The 16927-nt window shown below is 39.2% G+C and overlaps 1 protein-coding gene across 1 annotated transcript in view; it reads left to right on the top strand.

Annotated features, from left to right (window-relative positions):
* LOC111053694 (intraflagellar transport protein 122 homolog) overlaps positions 1 to 16927 on the top strand; it is a 128839-nt gene that overhangs the window by 20797 nt on the left and 91115 nt on the right. The window contains 3 exon segments of the mRNA XM_039431419.1: positions 4392 to 4512; positions 4781 to 5074; positions 8181 to 8256. Of these exon segments, the coding sequence (XP_039287353.1) occupies positions 4392 to 4512; positions 4781 to 5074; positions 8181 to 8256 (491 nt within the window).

The following is a 16927-nucleotide window of genomic DNA, read 5'->3' on the forward strand; positions in this document are numbered from 1 at the left end:
GAACTGAAATACTTTTGATCTGTCATTCACAAAAACCGAATTAGAACCTCAATTTTATCTTTTAGGAGCCGAACAGCTCAAGCCTGTAGCTAGCGTTCCGACTCATTGCTTACTGCTGTACATTACTTTGTTTTTTATCTCTCCATTAATATAGCGTTATCTTATCGTTTCATAGCGCTCGACTTCTTCACTTTATTATTTTCTTCTTCTATCTCTTATGATTTCTATATTTCTTCTATCATTTCCTTCTTTGTGTGTGTGTGTCAGTATGAATGTGGTAAGTGTCTTTTTTGTAGCTTCTCATTGTTTCGCCGATTCACCCCCCTCTTCTGCCTTGCTGCTTCGTCGCAGCCACCTTGTCTATATAGCAGGATGACGGCGCGGCCGCGCTGAGTGTCGGCGATTCCCTCAAGCGGGCATTCTCTCCTTTCCCGGATCGACTTAAGATCGCTCATGTTAATGCGCAATCCCTTCTCTGTCATATAGATGAATTTAGGCACACTTTCGAGGGCAAAGATTGTGACATCATTCTTGTATCCGAGACTTGGCTAAAACCGACAATCCCTAATCGACTTGTTGCACTCGAGGATTATGTGCTCATTCGGAATGACCGGCTACACAAGAATGGGGGAGGGGTTGCCGCGTTTGTCAAGCGTTCTCTGCTGCCTGTTCATAAGTTTTCCTCTGATACCTCCCGTGCAGCTAGACCTGAATACATGTTTATTGAGGTTAAGTGTAACGGAGTTAAAATGTTAATAGCAGTTTGCTACAGGCCGCCTCATATTGGGTATATGTCAGAATTTGAGGAAGCACTACTTGAGCTGATGGTGCCCTATGAACATGTGGCTATCATGGGTGACTTCAATACTGACTTACTTGGACCTGATACTCATGACAAAATACAACTGACCACTATGTTTTTTGCGAATGGTATGACCTTGCTGCCTCTCCAAGCTACGCACCATACATCCACTTCGGACACATTGCTTGATCTTATTGCAGTTGCCGATGTGAGAGCAGCTGTGTGCCATGGGCAGTTCCCCTTTCCAGGCCTCTCTGCACATGATATGATATTCCTAGTTTATAATATTAAGAGGCCTAAACCTAAACCAAAAATAATCACTTATAGAGATTATAAGAATATAAACTACCACAATTTGTTCAATGATGCAATTAACCTTGACTGGTTACAGATATTCCAAACTAACAATGTTAATGTTATGTTGGACATTCTTAACCACAATATAGTTTCTCTTTTTGAAAAACATGTTCCTTTAAAAAATCGCAGAGTAACCAGAGATCCTGCTCCATGGCTCACAGATGAGATACGCCAGCTAATGAGGGATCGAGATTATTGGTGCAAAATTGCAAGAGCTTCAAAAAGCCCCAATGATTTCAATCATTATAAGCGTTTGAGGAACTCTTGCAAGCAAACAATTAGAAATGCGAAAGCTACATTCTATCGTAACTTGATCTCCTCAAAGCGATCATCAACTTCATCTCTTTGGCGTGCTCTGAGGGAGATTGGGGCTGGCAAGGAGAGGCAGGTACCGACTGTAGCTCACTCGCTGGATGATCTCAATGACTTCTTCACTGACATCCCTGTGGGTTTGGACCAAGCTCGTGCTCACTTTGACTCTCTGCCTGATTTTCATCCCAATGAGGACTTCTACTTCTCCAATGTCACGGAGCAAGAGGTCTTCTTGGCTGTTCATCGAGTGAAGAGTAATGCTGTTGGTGCAGACGGTATCCCGATTAAGTTCATCAAAATTATCCTTCCTTTTATCCTCCCATTTCTCACCCATTTGATCAATACCTCACTTTTAACGTCTGTTTTTCCTAATGACTGGAAGCTATCTATAGTGATTCCCTTGAACAAGATCCCTAACCCTCTCTCTCCATCCGATTACAGGCCTATAAGCTTATTGTCCGTTTTGTCCAAGGTTCTGGAAATTATCGTTCACTCCCAATTAAGCTCATTTATCCATGGTTCTGGATTGATTGGTGACTTTCAATCGGGGTTCCGTAGTGGTCATAGCACCACCTCTGCACTCCTGAGAGTCACTGATGACATCCGTAGGGCTATGGATGGTAGAGAGCTAACAGTTCTAGTCCTAATAGATTTTAGTAAGGCATTCGATAGCATTTTCCATCCCACTTTACTCTATAAACTCAGAAACTTAGGTTTTTCCAACTCCACTGTGGCATGGGTGAGGTCCTATCTTCAGGGTCGGTGTCAGTGTGTGAGAGTCGGGGATGCCTCTTCACGGTGGCGTGAAGTGAACAGAGGAGTTCCTCAGGGTTCGGTATTGGGTCCTCTGCTGTTCAGCATCTACATAAATGACGTGACAAGCACTCTACTCACGACCAGACATCACCTGTATGCCGACGACTTGCAAGTATACCGGCACTGCAAGAAAAATGACTTCGACGTCACAGTTGATGAGGTCAATGCTGACTTGACTCGTTTGGTACGATGGACTGAGAATAATGGACTGAAAATTAACGAAACTAAATCAAAATCAATAGTCATAGGTTATTCAAGACTTTTAAACACAATTGACATAACTAACGGACCATTTATAAAATTGAATAACATACAATTGCAATACAGTTCTGACGTGAAAAATCTAGGACTTTCAATGACTCTTGACTGGACCAGCCACGTGACTCAGACTTGTAACAGGGTCATTGGGGGGATTATGACATTGAAACGGATCTCTAACTTCATTCCCTTTTCAACGAAGGTTATGTTGGTCAAGACTCTGATCTTCCCGATCTTCAACTACTGTGACATTGTAACTCTTGACATGACAGTTCAACTTCTGCAGAGGATGCAGCGTGCACATAATTACTGTGTTCGCTTTATCTTTAACCTGAGACGTGACGACCATGTAACTGAATACTTTAACAGACTTGAACTTATGAAGCTGCGTGAGAGTAGATCACATCATGCTTTGTGCTTCCTCTATAAGATATTGAAAACTAAAACCCCTAAGTATCTGGCAGTAGAGTACCGTTACTTGGGTGACTTTGGTCGTGGAGGAACGCGGCATGGATCCCATCTGCTGGCTGTCCCAACACATAGGACTGTTATGTACAACAAGTCGTTCCTTGTGACAGCCTGTAGTTTGTGGAATTCTCTGCCTGCTGAGCTAAGGCTTGTTGAGGGACATCGTCGGTTCGGTGCGGCTGTCTTGCGGTGGATCAGAGGTGGTGGACTCGGCTGGAATGTTCACTAAATCTTAACGTGTGTGTTTGTGTGTGTGTGTGTGGTGTGTGTGTGTGTGTGTGTGTGTGGTGTGTGTGTGTGTGTGTGTGTCCTTTCTTCCTTCTTTAATTTATTCCTCTCTTTCTTCTTTTTTCTTCTATCGAAATGATCTATGGATTTTGAACAGACGTTTCTTCCGTTTTCACTTTTCAGTTTTCTCTTTTTCTCATTGTATTATTTTCACTGATTCAAATTAGAAAGAAATTTTGTTTTTTTTTCTTTCTTTCATTCGCTATTTGAAAATTTTATTATTTTGTAAATTGTTTTATTTTATCTTATAATCTTTGTTGTATAGTGTTTTAGTTTTACTTAGAATTGTATTGGAGGGTTAAGTGTAAGAGAGGGCCGGCTGCGCCCTAACTTCGCCCTCCTAGGTTTTTAATAAAGGCAGCTAATCAATCAATCAATCAATCAATCAATTTATATAGAATAGATGGTTTTTATTATCATTTTCTGGACAATATAGTGGTAACAGAAGAGTGTCTTGATCACCTTCCCTAACCATCAAGCCATAAATTAACAAAGATTGTGCAATTGCAAAATAAAACATTCCTAAATTTAATAAATCAAGTATCGACCTCAACTTTAAATAATTGTACGAGATAAACCTTAATCTATCGCACAGGTATTCGATATGTCTTCTCCACTCGAATCCCTCCTCGATTATCAAGCCCAAATATTTTATATGACTAGTCGTTACAATCTCAGTACAGCTACAGAAAGCATCATCAAATAAATTACAATCTATATGCAATTCAAGTGTACAATTTGTATTATCATGTCCATAGATATTTTTGAAAGAGCAATATATTTTGTTCTTTTAAATTTAAGCTTAGGGAGTTAACGTCTAACCATCCCTTCAGAGTGAAGATGCCTCTAAAGGTGGCTCCATAGACTTTCTGCCTAGTGCTTTCTCCAAACAACAGCTCAGTGTCGTCAGAAAATGAAAACACCAAACCTCCTAAGTCTAAACTAAGTATCTCATTTACATACAGAAGGAATAAAATTGGTGATACTGTAACTTGAATTACTTAATAAGTTTATACTCTCAAAATTGTTTATACCATTGTCTATAGGTTCAATTAATGTGTTTATCCATTCTCTTATGGTTTATTCGTAGGCCACAAAGATACAGTCTATTGTGTCTGCTATGCGAAAGATGGAAAAAGATTCGCATCGGGGAGTGCTGACAAAACTGTTATCATATGGACATCGAAGCTGGAAGGTGTTCTCAAGTATTCGTAAGTATTCCAAATATAAATCATGATTTGAGAAGTGAAAAAATGGGCACAATTACGAATACTTTGATTTCAGATGATAAAATCGTCTTCCAATGGTTGAATTTATTACAGTGTTCAGATTCTTTGCATATTCTTAAAAAACTGGAAACCTGAAATTGATCAATTTCGGGTTAATCATTCATCATTAGACCAATTAATTCATTCTTACTAAACTGTTTTATTAGCAATGCGAGGATCTATATTTTGAATGGTGACATGATTGTTGTAGACACAGCGACGCGATCCAATGCCTGGCCTACAATCCTGTGTCGCAGCACCTGGCCAGCTGCGCAGTGAGCGACTTTGCACTGTGGTCAGCCGAGCAGAAGGCGGTCACCAAACACAAGAGTGGGGGCGGCCGCATCAATGCCTGCTCGTGGACCAATGACGGCCAGTACCTGGCGCTAGGCCTTGCATCGGGCAACGTGTCCATCCGCAACAAGGCCGGCGAGGAGAAGGTCAAGATAGAGCGGCCGGGCGGCGCCGATGCGCCCATATTCGCGCTCGCATGGAGTCCACACAAGTCAGTCTCGTCATAGAATAATTCTAGTCAGTGCATTGTCATTATTCAATGCATAGTAGAATTCTTAGTCAGTACATCGTCATTGATTCGATATTTCCTGAAAATAGAATAAGTATCAGTATTCATGGTGTTACGTGGTCAATACATGGATTATAATATGTCTGGTTGGGCAGTTTGAATAGCTTGATTCCATGCTAAATAGTAAATTCTAATGGCGTATGAAAACTTCATACCATTCATAATACCGTATATTTACATGAGAATTTTATACTTATTTGGTACTATATTTGCATTTTTAGACATTGAAAACATGTGAAGTCCGACAAATTAGAAATCATTATAGAAAATTGGTCAAGACGTAACTGGTCATAATAAAATAATGATTATATACGATACCATTATCAGTAAGTACTTCTTAAATCTACAGTCTGCTCTAACAACGAGGATATCAACAATGCAATTCTACTACTATACTATACTGTTTCAAATTACTGTACTGTTACTGCTATATTAAGCTATACTGTTTCAAAGCATACAGGAGTGTAACAAATACCATACTAGTGTATCGGAAAATAGGCCTCAAGAAATGTTAGGAATAAACCTTTCACAAAGATGTCTATTTCAAAACATTTATAAAATCATGTACTATCAAATTCAGGTATTTAGAGACCGTCGTTTTATGAAAATTTTTTTTTTTTGGTATGTGACTTCTGAACTAACTTGAAAATTTCTCTACAGGTCTAAACCAAAGAAGAAAGCCACCTTGGCTAGTACAGAAGTGTTGTGTTGGTTTGTAACTTGATGTGATATAACAACTGAAAATCACGCTTTAGTTCACGTAAATAATTGAATTTGTGCTTAAAAATTTATTAATTTTATTGATCTAATATATATTCATTTAGAATGTTGTCACTACAATTTCAAACCAAACATTCTATATCAATGCAGCTTTCCACTGCATAATTTACAATTTGTTTTCCAGCAGTTAATTGTTGGCTATATTCAAAGTTATTCACATTGACAATCAATAATTGACAATCATAAATCATAATTATAATATATAATATGATTGGGAGAAGACAACAGGCATAGCCCAAAACTGTCTTCTCCCAATTTTTCACAAATAAAAGTTTCAAAAAAGAATGAGGTTAACATTGAATTATCTCTTGAGATGTTTTTTATTTACTAGATTTTGATCAAGTACCGTAGATTGTATTTTAGGTCATGAAACATAACACATTATGTTGTAAGAATATTATTCTACGATAACTAAAATGCACAGAGTTTTCTAAAACTTCATATATATTTAAAATCTAGTTGAGCTTCATTAAAAACATCAATTTTATTATTTAGTCCTAAAAGCATTGAACTTGAGGTAGTGAAACATTACACTCTCACATCACATTGCGAAAACGTAGTTCAATTCTTTCTACAATGCACATGCCGTTGTCACGATGTATATCGTAACTAATGAGGGGAATTGAGTTTAGGGCTAGTTTTGAAGACGCTCGGTAATCTCTTGATGAAATCTCGTTGTCCAACGAGCAAGCCGGCCGCTGAGCTACTGCTCAACAGTGCCGCGCATCCTTACCCCCTCCCTCTCTGCTACTGAGGGAGGCTCGTGAAGAGCTAGTAGGAGCTCAGTCTAGTGCGGGAGTCCAGTGCAAGCGGTCGGTAGAGAACCAGTGAAGGAAGCAGCGCGCAGCTAGCAATAGAGTACAACTCGTGTCGAGAGTGTACTCCGACTCATTCGACTTCTAGGAGTTGCGTCTTAGGTTAACTGGAGTTGACCGAAGGCGCTGGAAGCTCCGAGATTCAGCACTCACAGCGGGTGAGTGTTGTTCGACCACTTCGACGACTTTTGGCAGCAGCTTGCCTGATTCGACCAGTGGCGACAAGTCGGGTTTTTGGCCAAACCTTGACTAGACCCTGGTACATCATCAATAGGACCAGGAACGGTAAGAGGACCTCGAGTAAGGATCGAGAACGCCTTTCTCGACCCCGAGACACGATCCTGGCCGCAAGAAATAGCCGGTGCCCGAGGTTAGGGACCCGGTGACCAACAGCGACGCCGAGTGTAAGGGACCTCCTACCTTGCTATTTCCAACAGGAAAAGCAAGAGGACCTCGAGAAAGGCTTGGGAACGCCTTTCTCGACCTCGAGACACGATCCTAGTCGCAGGTAATAGCCGGTGCCCGAGGTTCGGGACCCGGTGACCAGTAGTGACGCCCGGTGCAAGGGCTCACCTACCTTGCTATTTCGGAATAGAATAGCAAGAGGACCTCGAGTAAGGCTTGGGAAGGCCTTTCTCGACCCCGAGACCCGATCCTAGCCACAGGAAACAGCCGGTGCCCGAAGTTAGGGACCCGGTGACCAGCTACGACGACCAGTTCCGAGGCTCTTATATCTTGCTATTTCGGACTTGAATAGCAAGAGGACATCTAGTGACAATCGGGAACGTTTCTCCCGTACCAGAGACCCCACTCACGGCAGACACCAGATCGTTTCTATTCCTCTCACTCCACACCCAACCCTGTTAGGCAGTGCAAAGCACGTCCCCTCTTTCCTAAAAGAGGGAAGCATTTCAGCAAAGTACTCAAGACCCTGTTCCAACCCCCGACTCGAACGAGGGTGGTTGACGGACACCACACCAAGCCTCCCGTCTCCTGCAGCGGCGCACCCCAGATGCCGACTGAGTCTAGCCGGCCCAGAGCGACACTGGGAATTCTGATAGAAGAAGGCGTGGCAAAAATCTACTCAGACCGTAAATGATTTATTCCAATTTGTTAGACGTTTACGTTGAATCAAAATAATAATCATCTAGTATATTTGACCTCAAAAATTTAATGGTGGGAAACCCCATTTTTACTGAGTTTTTTCAAACACTGCAGCTATAAATTAGTGTCAATAAAATCATGTTGTTCAACACAAGCATTGTTTGTGCCCTGAAGGAATAAAACTTTCATTCTTATTCTTCTTATTCATGTTCATTCCTGATGCAAAGTCATTCAGATTACTTTATTATGTCATTTATTGGTTGTTGCATAAGTATTCATAGCATCTATTATTTCAGCAAATTTTACAACTTTCTGGATACTTGTTGCAGGGAAGATAGCTATGATATTCTGTGTGTGACCGACTGGGGTCATAATCTCTCTTTCTACTCTCTGAATGGAAAAATGGTAAGCACTGTGCAATTTAATTGAACTCAATTGATATATGAGTATTTTCTGTTTCAGATATATAGAAAATAGATAAAAAGATATACTATTGTTGGCAATCAATCGTTTATATCATTACTTAGTTCAAAGTTTACCTAACCCAGCATTAGTATTCAAAAGTGCAACTTGGCTTTTTCTAACTAAGCCATTAGTGCACACATGAACCTTCTCCGTGAAATTGTTCAGAAATATACAACGTTCTATGACAACTTCTTCAACAGTGTTTGTTTTTATAAGAGGAATGCGCATGCGCAGGATATATAAGCAGGCTCTAATATAGCTCTTCATATCAACATTAAATCTAAAATTTTAATGGTGAAGTTTCAAGTTTTACTTACGATATTGTGAATCACAAAGTGGTAGTTGCTGTATTGTGAAATTAATTTCCTGTGCACTGTGAGTTTTTTATTGGTGATCGGTGGTTTTATTTCTGACTATCTACTTAACCCAAGTTTCAACCAGCTAAACTGAGTAGACAGTGGTTTGTCATTGCACGTTTTCTCTTTTTCAACATGAATATAAATCCGGGAACTTATCGAGTGACAGATGTATACAGCTATATAAGAACTGAACTATTGTTTTCACTTTTGGACTGCTTCAAGTGATAAGATAAGATAGTATAGTTCGTTTCTGAATTCGAGTGTTCTTTTACCGCTAGTGAGTGCAATCAGCTGGGCGAACTTTCAACATTTAGGCGGGAAATCTAGTATCCTAGCAACCTGTAGATTTGTTTACGCGTAGTTCTGATCGAGCCACAGCGGCGGGAGGTTTTGAAATTGAACAATCAACTCCGCATTCAGTTACTTTTTTTTCGGTAACCAATTGACAGTGTGACAGTTATTTGTCAGGTAGAAACATTTTTCACATAGGCGATAAGAGATAAGAGATTATCAGTATCAGATACTCTGGTAAAGAATTTAAGAAACTTTGTTATTTCCCTTACTTTCATCTCTCCGTCTTTTGAGGGTCACCTGATTGTTGATATGAACACGTGTTGATCTTGTCCAATACGTATATGGACTATAACTTTTCATTATAGATTTAGTTAGTTATATATCATATTAAATGAGTGACATGAGCTCGACAATAAAATCGTGTAAAACAACCAAAGGCCACCCGGCGATCCTTTAGAAGGGTTTCAAATTTCGAAAAGCTCCATCAACAAGTAAGGGTGATGTATGGAGATGTCTGACGAAAAACTGTACCGTATCACTCGTAACGAACTCTGGCTTGTCTATTGTGCGTGATGTTTCGGGGGCGCACTCACATGACACATCGGAGGGCATAGAAAACCAAGTGCTAATCTCTACTCCTGTGAAAGAAGCACATGACGACACCAATGATGCGTTCTTGGGAGAACTACAACAGGAGAACGAGGAGTTGAGGGAGCGGATTGAGGTACTTGAGAAGCAGTGGAGCGCCGCCATAGATCGATGGAGTTAGACATCCGTCTAATGAATATGTCATGCAGCGAGCCTAGGGGCAGGACAAGAGAGCGGAGATCAGCTCACTAGACGGTACTCTCATGGATCGGCTTGGACGTTTTCTCAGAACAGAGCTTATCGCTGATGCCGACATGACTGTTTCTGTAATTTTTTAATGAACTCTTATCCAGGAAGTCATATAGTTTTGCCTAGTGTAACTAGTATGATCATTAACGATAGAAATTCTGATACATCATTTCTGAATGAAATACTGTAGTAAAAAATAATAATATCGCATTTGTGATGAGTGATAGTAAACAGGACGGATGCACCGATGACGGTTGGTCAGGCTCTCATCGGAGTGTAGTAGTGTTTGATAAGATCTTCAATAGGTTTTTCAGTTTTGATTCTCTCGATAAATATAATTATAGATCTGCTGAAGATTTGGTAGGGAGGATTGTTACTTATTTCAATTCAGAAAAATTAGTTACTATGCCTTGTCCACGTAAAAATAATAGCTTTGATTGTGGTGTATATGCATTGTATTTTGTTGAAGAGGTGTTTCGGTTTCGATCAAATAACACAGTTACAAGTTTAACCGAGGGTCTCTCTTTGAATGATAAATTCAATTCTGCTAATTATAGATGGAGAATGTTGAATAATGCATGTGAGGTACTGAAACCAGTCTCTTTTAAACAAGGGACGGTTGTCAATCAATCCAATAATAAAATAGTAAAAAAAGGAGTACTCAAATCCTCATGTACTAAGCGGAAAAAAATTGCAAATAATGAGAGTTGTACTAGTGATAAGGTAGACGGAAATTCTAGTAATAAGAATGACGGTAGTGTAATCAGAGTTTATGGGAGTAGCCACAGCCGGGATCTAGTGCATCATTTTGATGAGTCCAAACTGGGTAAACGAGTCAGCGGGTTTGTCATGTCAGGAGCAAAGTTTGAACCTATTTCCTCCAACATAAAGAGTGAATCTCATAGTTTCTCTAAAGATGATCACATAGTTATTATTGGGGGTGGCAATGATGTGTATTGCAATCAGGCAGCGAAATTTCTGAGAGGATTGATTACTCTTCTTCAGCTATTGACTTTCACAAATGTATTAGTTTCCACTTTACCGATCAGACATGACCTTCCTGATTGGTCTTGTGTTAACGAGGAAATTAGGAAAACGAATAGAATAATAAAAAAATATGTAGAAAGCTTAAAAACGTCAAGGTTATAGAGCTATCTGATTTGAGTAGAGATAAGTTTACTAGGCATGGGTTGCATCTGAATGGAAAAGGAAAAGCTGCACTAGCACACGAAATAGAAGAAATGTTGGAGTGTAACGATGCTGCTAGTAATAGAATAATTGAATTAGGGTATTTTAATTGCTCGGAAAACTAGTAAATGGTCCTGCATCTGAGATAGATAAACAAAAAATACAAGAGTTTAGTGACACGTAGGACCTCGGAACAGTAAATTATCACACCAATAAAGTATCTAAAAATAAAAATATGAATATTAAATCAAAAAATGTGAACTTATTTTACTGGAATGCTCAGGGATTAACTAATAAAATGGATTATTTAGAATTAGTCGTACATGAGCAGAACGCTACTGTGGTAGCTGTTGTTGAGCACTGGGTGAAAAATGATAATCTGACAAATATTTCAATTCCTCACTATAAAACAGCGTCCGTTTATGGTAGAACCGATAAGATACATGGAGGAGCAGGATTATTTGTTAAGGATGATTTGGATTTCGTCGAATTGGAATCAGTGAAGGAAATGTCCGAGGAAATGATATTTGAAGTAGTTGGAATTAAATTACCCAAAATCAAGAGCATAATTATATGTGTATATAGGCCTTGTAGTGATAATGTAAATGTAAAGTATATTATAATAAATTCTTGTCTTACTTGTATGAGCTTCTCAGTACGGTCTCGAGTCCTAGCTATAGTTTAATTTTATGTGGTGACTTTAATATAAATTTCAACTCTGACTGTAAAAATGCAAATGACTTAATCAATTTATTGAATTGTTTCAACTTGAAAATAACGATAAGTGAAGTGACTAGGCCAGGACGTTTAACTCCTGGGACATGCATAGACAACATAGCTACAGATATAGATGAGAGTAAAAGGTCATCAAAAATAATACATACTATGTTATCAGATCACTATGCATAGCTGATAGAAATGAACATCTTGAATAATGAAGGGAATGAAAATATGAATAAAAGCCCAAAAAATAGATCCTACTCGAGAGTGATTAATGATAGTAATACTGCTTTATTTTGTGAATTATGGATAGGATTAACTGGATTAAGGTTTATTCACAACTCAGCATAGATGATAAATTTGATGTGTTCTTTGAATCGATTATGAATGCTATAAATACATCTTTTCCACTTACTAGAGTTACAATTGAGAAGACAGCATTTGATAAATGCTGGTATACAGCGAAATTGCATCAACTCAAAGAGCAGTGTGAACTACTTTACAGTTTGACTGGTATTTATGCTCATAGTTTAAATTATTATAAATACTTTAGGAAAGAATATAAAGATACAGTAAGAAAATACAAAAAAGCTATGAAAAATGCAAAAACTGTATACTATAATAATATTATTAATAAGTCTCTAAATAAAAATAAGGAACTATGGAGAGTTGTGAATAAAATTTCTAATAAGAACTCTAAAGCTGCAGTCTTCCAGAGTGAGCATAGCTCTGAAGTCTTCAATGATTTTTTATAGATAATATAAACAGGATAAGCAAAAACATACCGGTACATGTAAGTGATAAGGATAGCAGATATTACCTTAATAAGTGTCAATCCAATTCTAAGAGACTTTTCAAATTTAATCATGTAACGGTAGAAACTATGTATTCAAATATATATGTTCCTTAAGCAATAGTAAATGTTACGACATTTATAATATTAATTGTTTGATATTGAAGATAGCTTCTCCTTATATATGTGAGGTACTCACTCATTTGTTCAATGAGTTTATTCATAAAGGCGTGTATCCAAGTAAGCTGAACAATGTGAAGGTATTACCTATTTTCAAGAAACGAAGCAAAAAGGATTTAAATAACTATAGACCAATACATATTGTACCTATTTTTTTCCAAGTTATTCGAGTCTCTGATGCTGTTCTGAACAAAGCTCAGGCTAGAGCTACCAGAGGACTGTAATTTACTATTCAAATAATCAAATACAAACTAGGGGCAAAATTTAATCTTCAATTTGAGCCAGGTTATTTGTACAGTTAAACTCTGCATTAATGAACAATAAAAAAGAGCAAAAAACTCACCAGATTTATTCCAATCTTGACTACTTGCCCTTCGAAGCCTTTATTAGGTGTTCTGGTCAGGTTCAGGGTGGGACGAAATCGGGGAATAGACAGGTTATTTGCTTACGGGCTGCCTTCTCGTTGATTCTGTGTTCAACTGGCAGGTCATACACTGTGTTTCGAACAAAGCTCAAACTGGATTCTTTATAAATTCAAATTAATTCAATTCAATACTATTTACGCTGTTATATTCATAATTCACACACACGACACTCAAACAATTATTTACAAGAAATTTCCGATCAAAATTACATGACAAACACAAATTCGGTCTTGCACAACAACGGGGTGACGAGACAAGACAGACTAAAAACTAGGACGATAAGGCCAAAGCAGAAGGACGGTCTGCGCTGGCGCAAACACAAGCCCACTATTGGCAGAACTGCAGTCTGGCATTCTGGCGCTACAATTCGAATGCTCTGGCCAGACCATACCCCCGCCTCTGAAAAACTATTTTTCAGCCAAGTTACAAAACTGAAAAAAAACCAAGGAAAGGAAAAATCCAGACATGCCAAAAAGAACAAAACACCAACACCAAAAAACAACACAAAAGAAAAAAAATGCAACAATCACAACAACTATTGAGTTGGGAGTGGATATAATTTTGTTACTGGTCTTTTATAAATACCAGTTTTTAGGCGAACACTCGCCACTCGAACCTCGCCGTCACTTCCCGGAAACACTTGTTCAATGACACCCAGTGGCCACTGCAATGGAGGTGTGTTTGGTTGGTCTACTACCACAACCGTTCCCACACTGATAGAAGTGGGTGATTTCAACCATTTTTTACGACTCTGAAGTTCGTGCAGGTACTCTCTTCTCCATCGGTTCCAGAACGATTGAATAAGTTGACTGATCAATTCATACCTGGTGAGACGATTCACAGGGACACTGTCCACGTCCCGCATGGGAAACGATTTCAACGATGTTAGAGTCAAAAAGTGCGCTGGTGTTAAAGCCAGCGGTTCACGCGGATCCTCACTCAGTACACACAGCGGGCGGGAATTCAGGACACCTTCAATCTGCACCAATACAGTGTTCAGTTCCTCATAGGTGAGAAGTTGATTACCAATTACTCGGAACAGATGCAACTTTACAGATCTGACATTTGCCTCCCACAGACCTCCAAAATGCGGCGAACCAGGGGGAATGAATTTCCAATCAATTTTGTGTTCGGCGAGTTGACTAGTCAATGTGGTTTGAAACTCGGTCGAGTTCAAAAGTTGAGATATTTTTCGCAACTGTTCCTTGGCACCTACGAAATTAGTATCACAATCGGAATACATCACACGGCAGGGTCCACGACGTGACAAAAAACGACGAAACGCAGCTAAAAACATGGGCGTTGATAGATCCGATACCAACTCAATATGTACCGCCTTTGTTGCCATACACACAAACAGACAAATGTAGGCTTTCAAAACACAAGGATTACGACGTCTCGTCATAGTAATCCACACCACAATTTTCAAATGGTTTGCATTTTGACACTCGACAAGCAGGCAGGTCACCCATTTTTGGAATAATTGCATTATTACTAGGTCGAACACGAAAACAACGATTACACTTAAAGACACAAATACGAATAATAGAGCGAGCAGACAGTATCCAGAATTTCTGTCTGATCAAGGACAACAATAACGAAGGTCCAGCATGACAATTCTTCTTGTGATGATAATCAATTAACATCGATATGAAAGCGTCGGATTTTGGTAAGATCATCTGATGACAAGTCTCAAATTCAAGTCCAGCATGAGACAAACGACCGCCGACGCGAATCACACCTCTATCAATGAATGGAGACAGGCGACATAGGCGCATAGAACAATCTTCTCCCTTCTCTAATTGCACAAATTCAGATGAAAAATGTATCTTCTGTACCACTTTACATAGATACCTCTCAGCAACATCGAAATCTGATTCTTCTGATTGGGGTAAGATTCGTAAAAATTTGAGAACAAGAATTACAATTCTCAAAAGACGACCATAATCCGAACAACGACCAATCAATGAATATATTACATTGCTGTTACAATCAGGAGATTTTGTGACTGTCAACACTGACGGTTTTTTCGCCTCCGGTGGATCCACTATCTCTTCCATTTGAGTTCGAACGGGCCAATCGCATTCGTCCTCTGCTATCCATGATGGACCTGAGAGCCACAACGGAAAGTTCACAAGCTCAACTGGTGATAAACCTCTAGACAAACAGTCAGCGGGATTTTCAATTCCGGTAACATGCATCCACTCCTGTATACAAGAATCCTGTATTTTTGCGACGCGATTACCAACAAAAGTTTGCCATTTCGCGGATGGAGCATTAATCCAACACAAGGTGACTAGAATCAGAGAGTGCGACAATACGAGACACATGACAACGTTCACTAATAATAGCGACTACTGAATTCATGAGTTCTGCCATCAAGAGTGCCGCACACAACTCCAAACGAGGTATTGAAACAACTTTAGATGGTGCTACCTTGGACTTTGAACACAATAATACAACTCTTGGCTCCTCGCTCTCCTTCTGCGACTTCAAATAGATAACTGCACCATAACCAGACAATGATGCGTCACAAAAACCAATCAAACTGATGTGAGAATCCTGAAACAAACAAATGTGACGCGGAACAGCAAATTTCAACAATAGAGGCAACTCTTTTTGACAATTCTCCCAAAGAGTGCATATAGACTCAGGCGGCTTCTCGTCCCAATCCACTCCTAATTTCCACAGTTTCTGGACAAGACACTTTAGAAATAATGTAAACGGTGACAAGAGACCAAGTGGATCATAGATACGAGCCATCACTGACAGAATAGAACGCTTAGTAGCGACGACCTCACCACTCTTGACTGAAAACTGAAACAGATCAGTACTAGGTTGCCAATTCAATCCCAAGATAGCAAAGATTGTAAACTTGGCTAAACCCTTAACCTTCCTAGTCAACCAGTCTTTCAGATATGGAGTGTTTCCCGATCTCTTAAAGTACAGCAGTGTGCTACCCTTTCTGAAAAAGGGAGACCCACAGGACTTTGGAAATTTTCGACCCATAGCAATACTATCTGTATTTTCAAAAGTATATGAAATGGCGGTCGCAAGCAGGTTGACTGCTCATCTTGAAAATAATGGATTATTTAATGAGAATCAGTTCGGTTTCCGTAGGAGCAAGGACATTGTAGGTGCAATTTATGAATTTGTCAGGGTTATGTCGCATGCGATTGACAGGTCGCAACATGCTGCTAGCATCTTCTGTGACCTGTCAAAAGCTTTTGATTGTGTGAATCACGAGATATTACTGAAAAAGTTAAGCTATTATGGAATACATGGCACCGCTCTAAAATGGTTCAGCTCATACCTTTATAACAGGCAACAATGTGTGAGAGATAAATTGTCCGCTAAATCTTCTTCATATGCTTTAGTCCCAAATGGAGTCCCTCAAGGATCCGTACTAGGACCTTTGCTTTTCTTAGTATATATTAATGATCTGACAAGTGCTGCACCTGATATAAGATTAATTATGTATGCAGATGACACAACTGCTCTGGCAACAAGCCCCGATCACATCACTCTTGCAAGTAAATTGAAGAGTGCACTGTCAGCAATGTCAAAGTGGTTTGAAGCAAACGGTCTATCTTTAAACTATAATAAAAGCCATCTTATTCAATTTAGCTCTGCTCGTAATCAAACAGCAGTGAACAGAGTACATCTTCCAATAATTGAAGACAGTGTTGAAGTGTCCTCTTCAACAAAATTCCTGGGACTTATAATAGATCAGAGTTTTACTTGGAAGGAGCATATTCAGGTCCTTGCAAAAAAACTAAATCAAGCTTATTTTGTAATTCTCACCCTCTCTCACT

Source organism: Nilaparvata lugens, chromosome 6, assembly GCF_014356525.2.
Source record: "Nilaparvata lugens isolate BPH chromosome 6, ASM1435652v1, whole genome shotgun sequence".
Classification (NCBI taxonomy): Eukaryota; Metazoa; Arthropoda; class Insecta; order Hemiptera; family Delphacidae; genus Nilaparvata; species Nilaparvata lugens.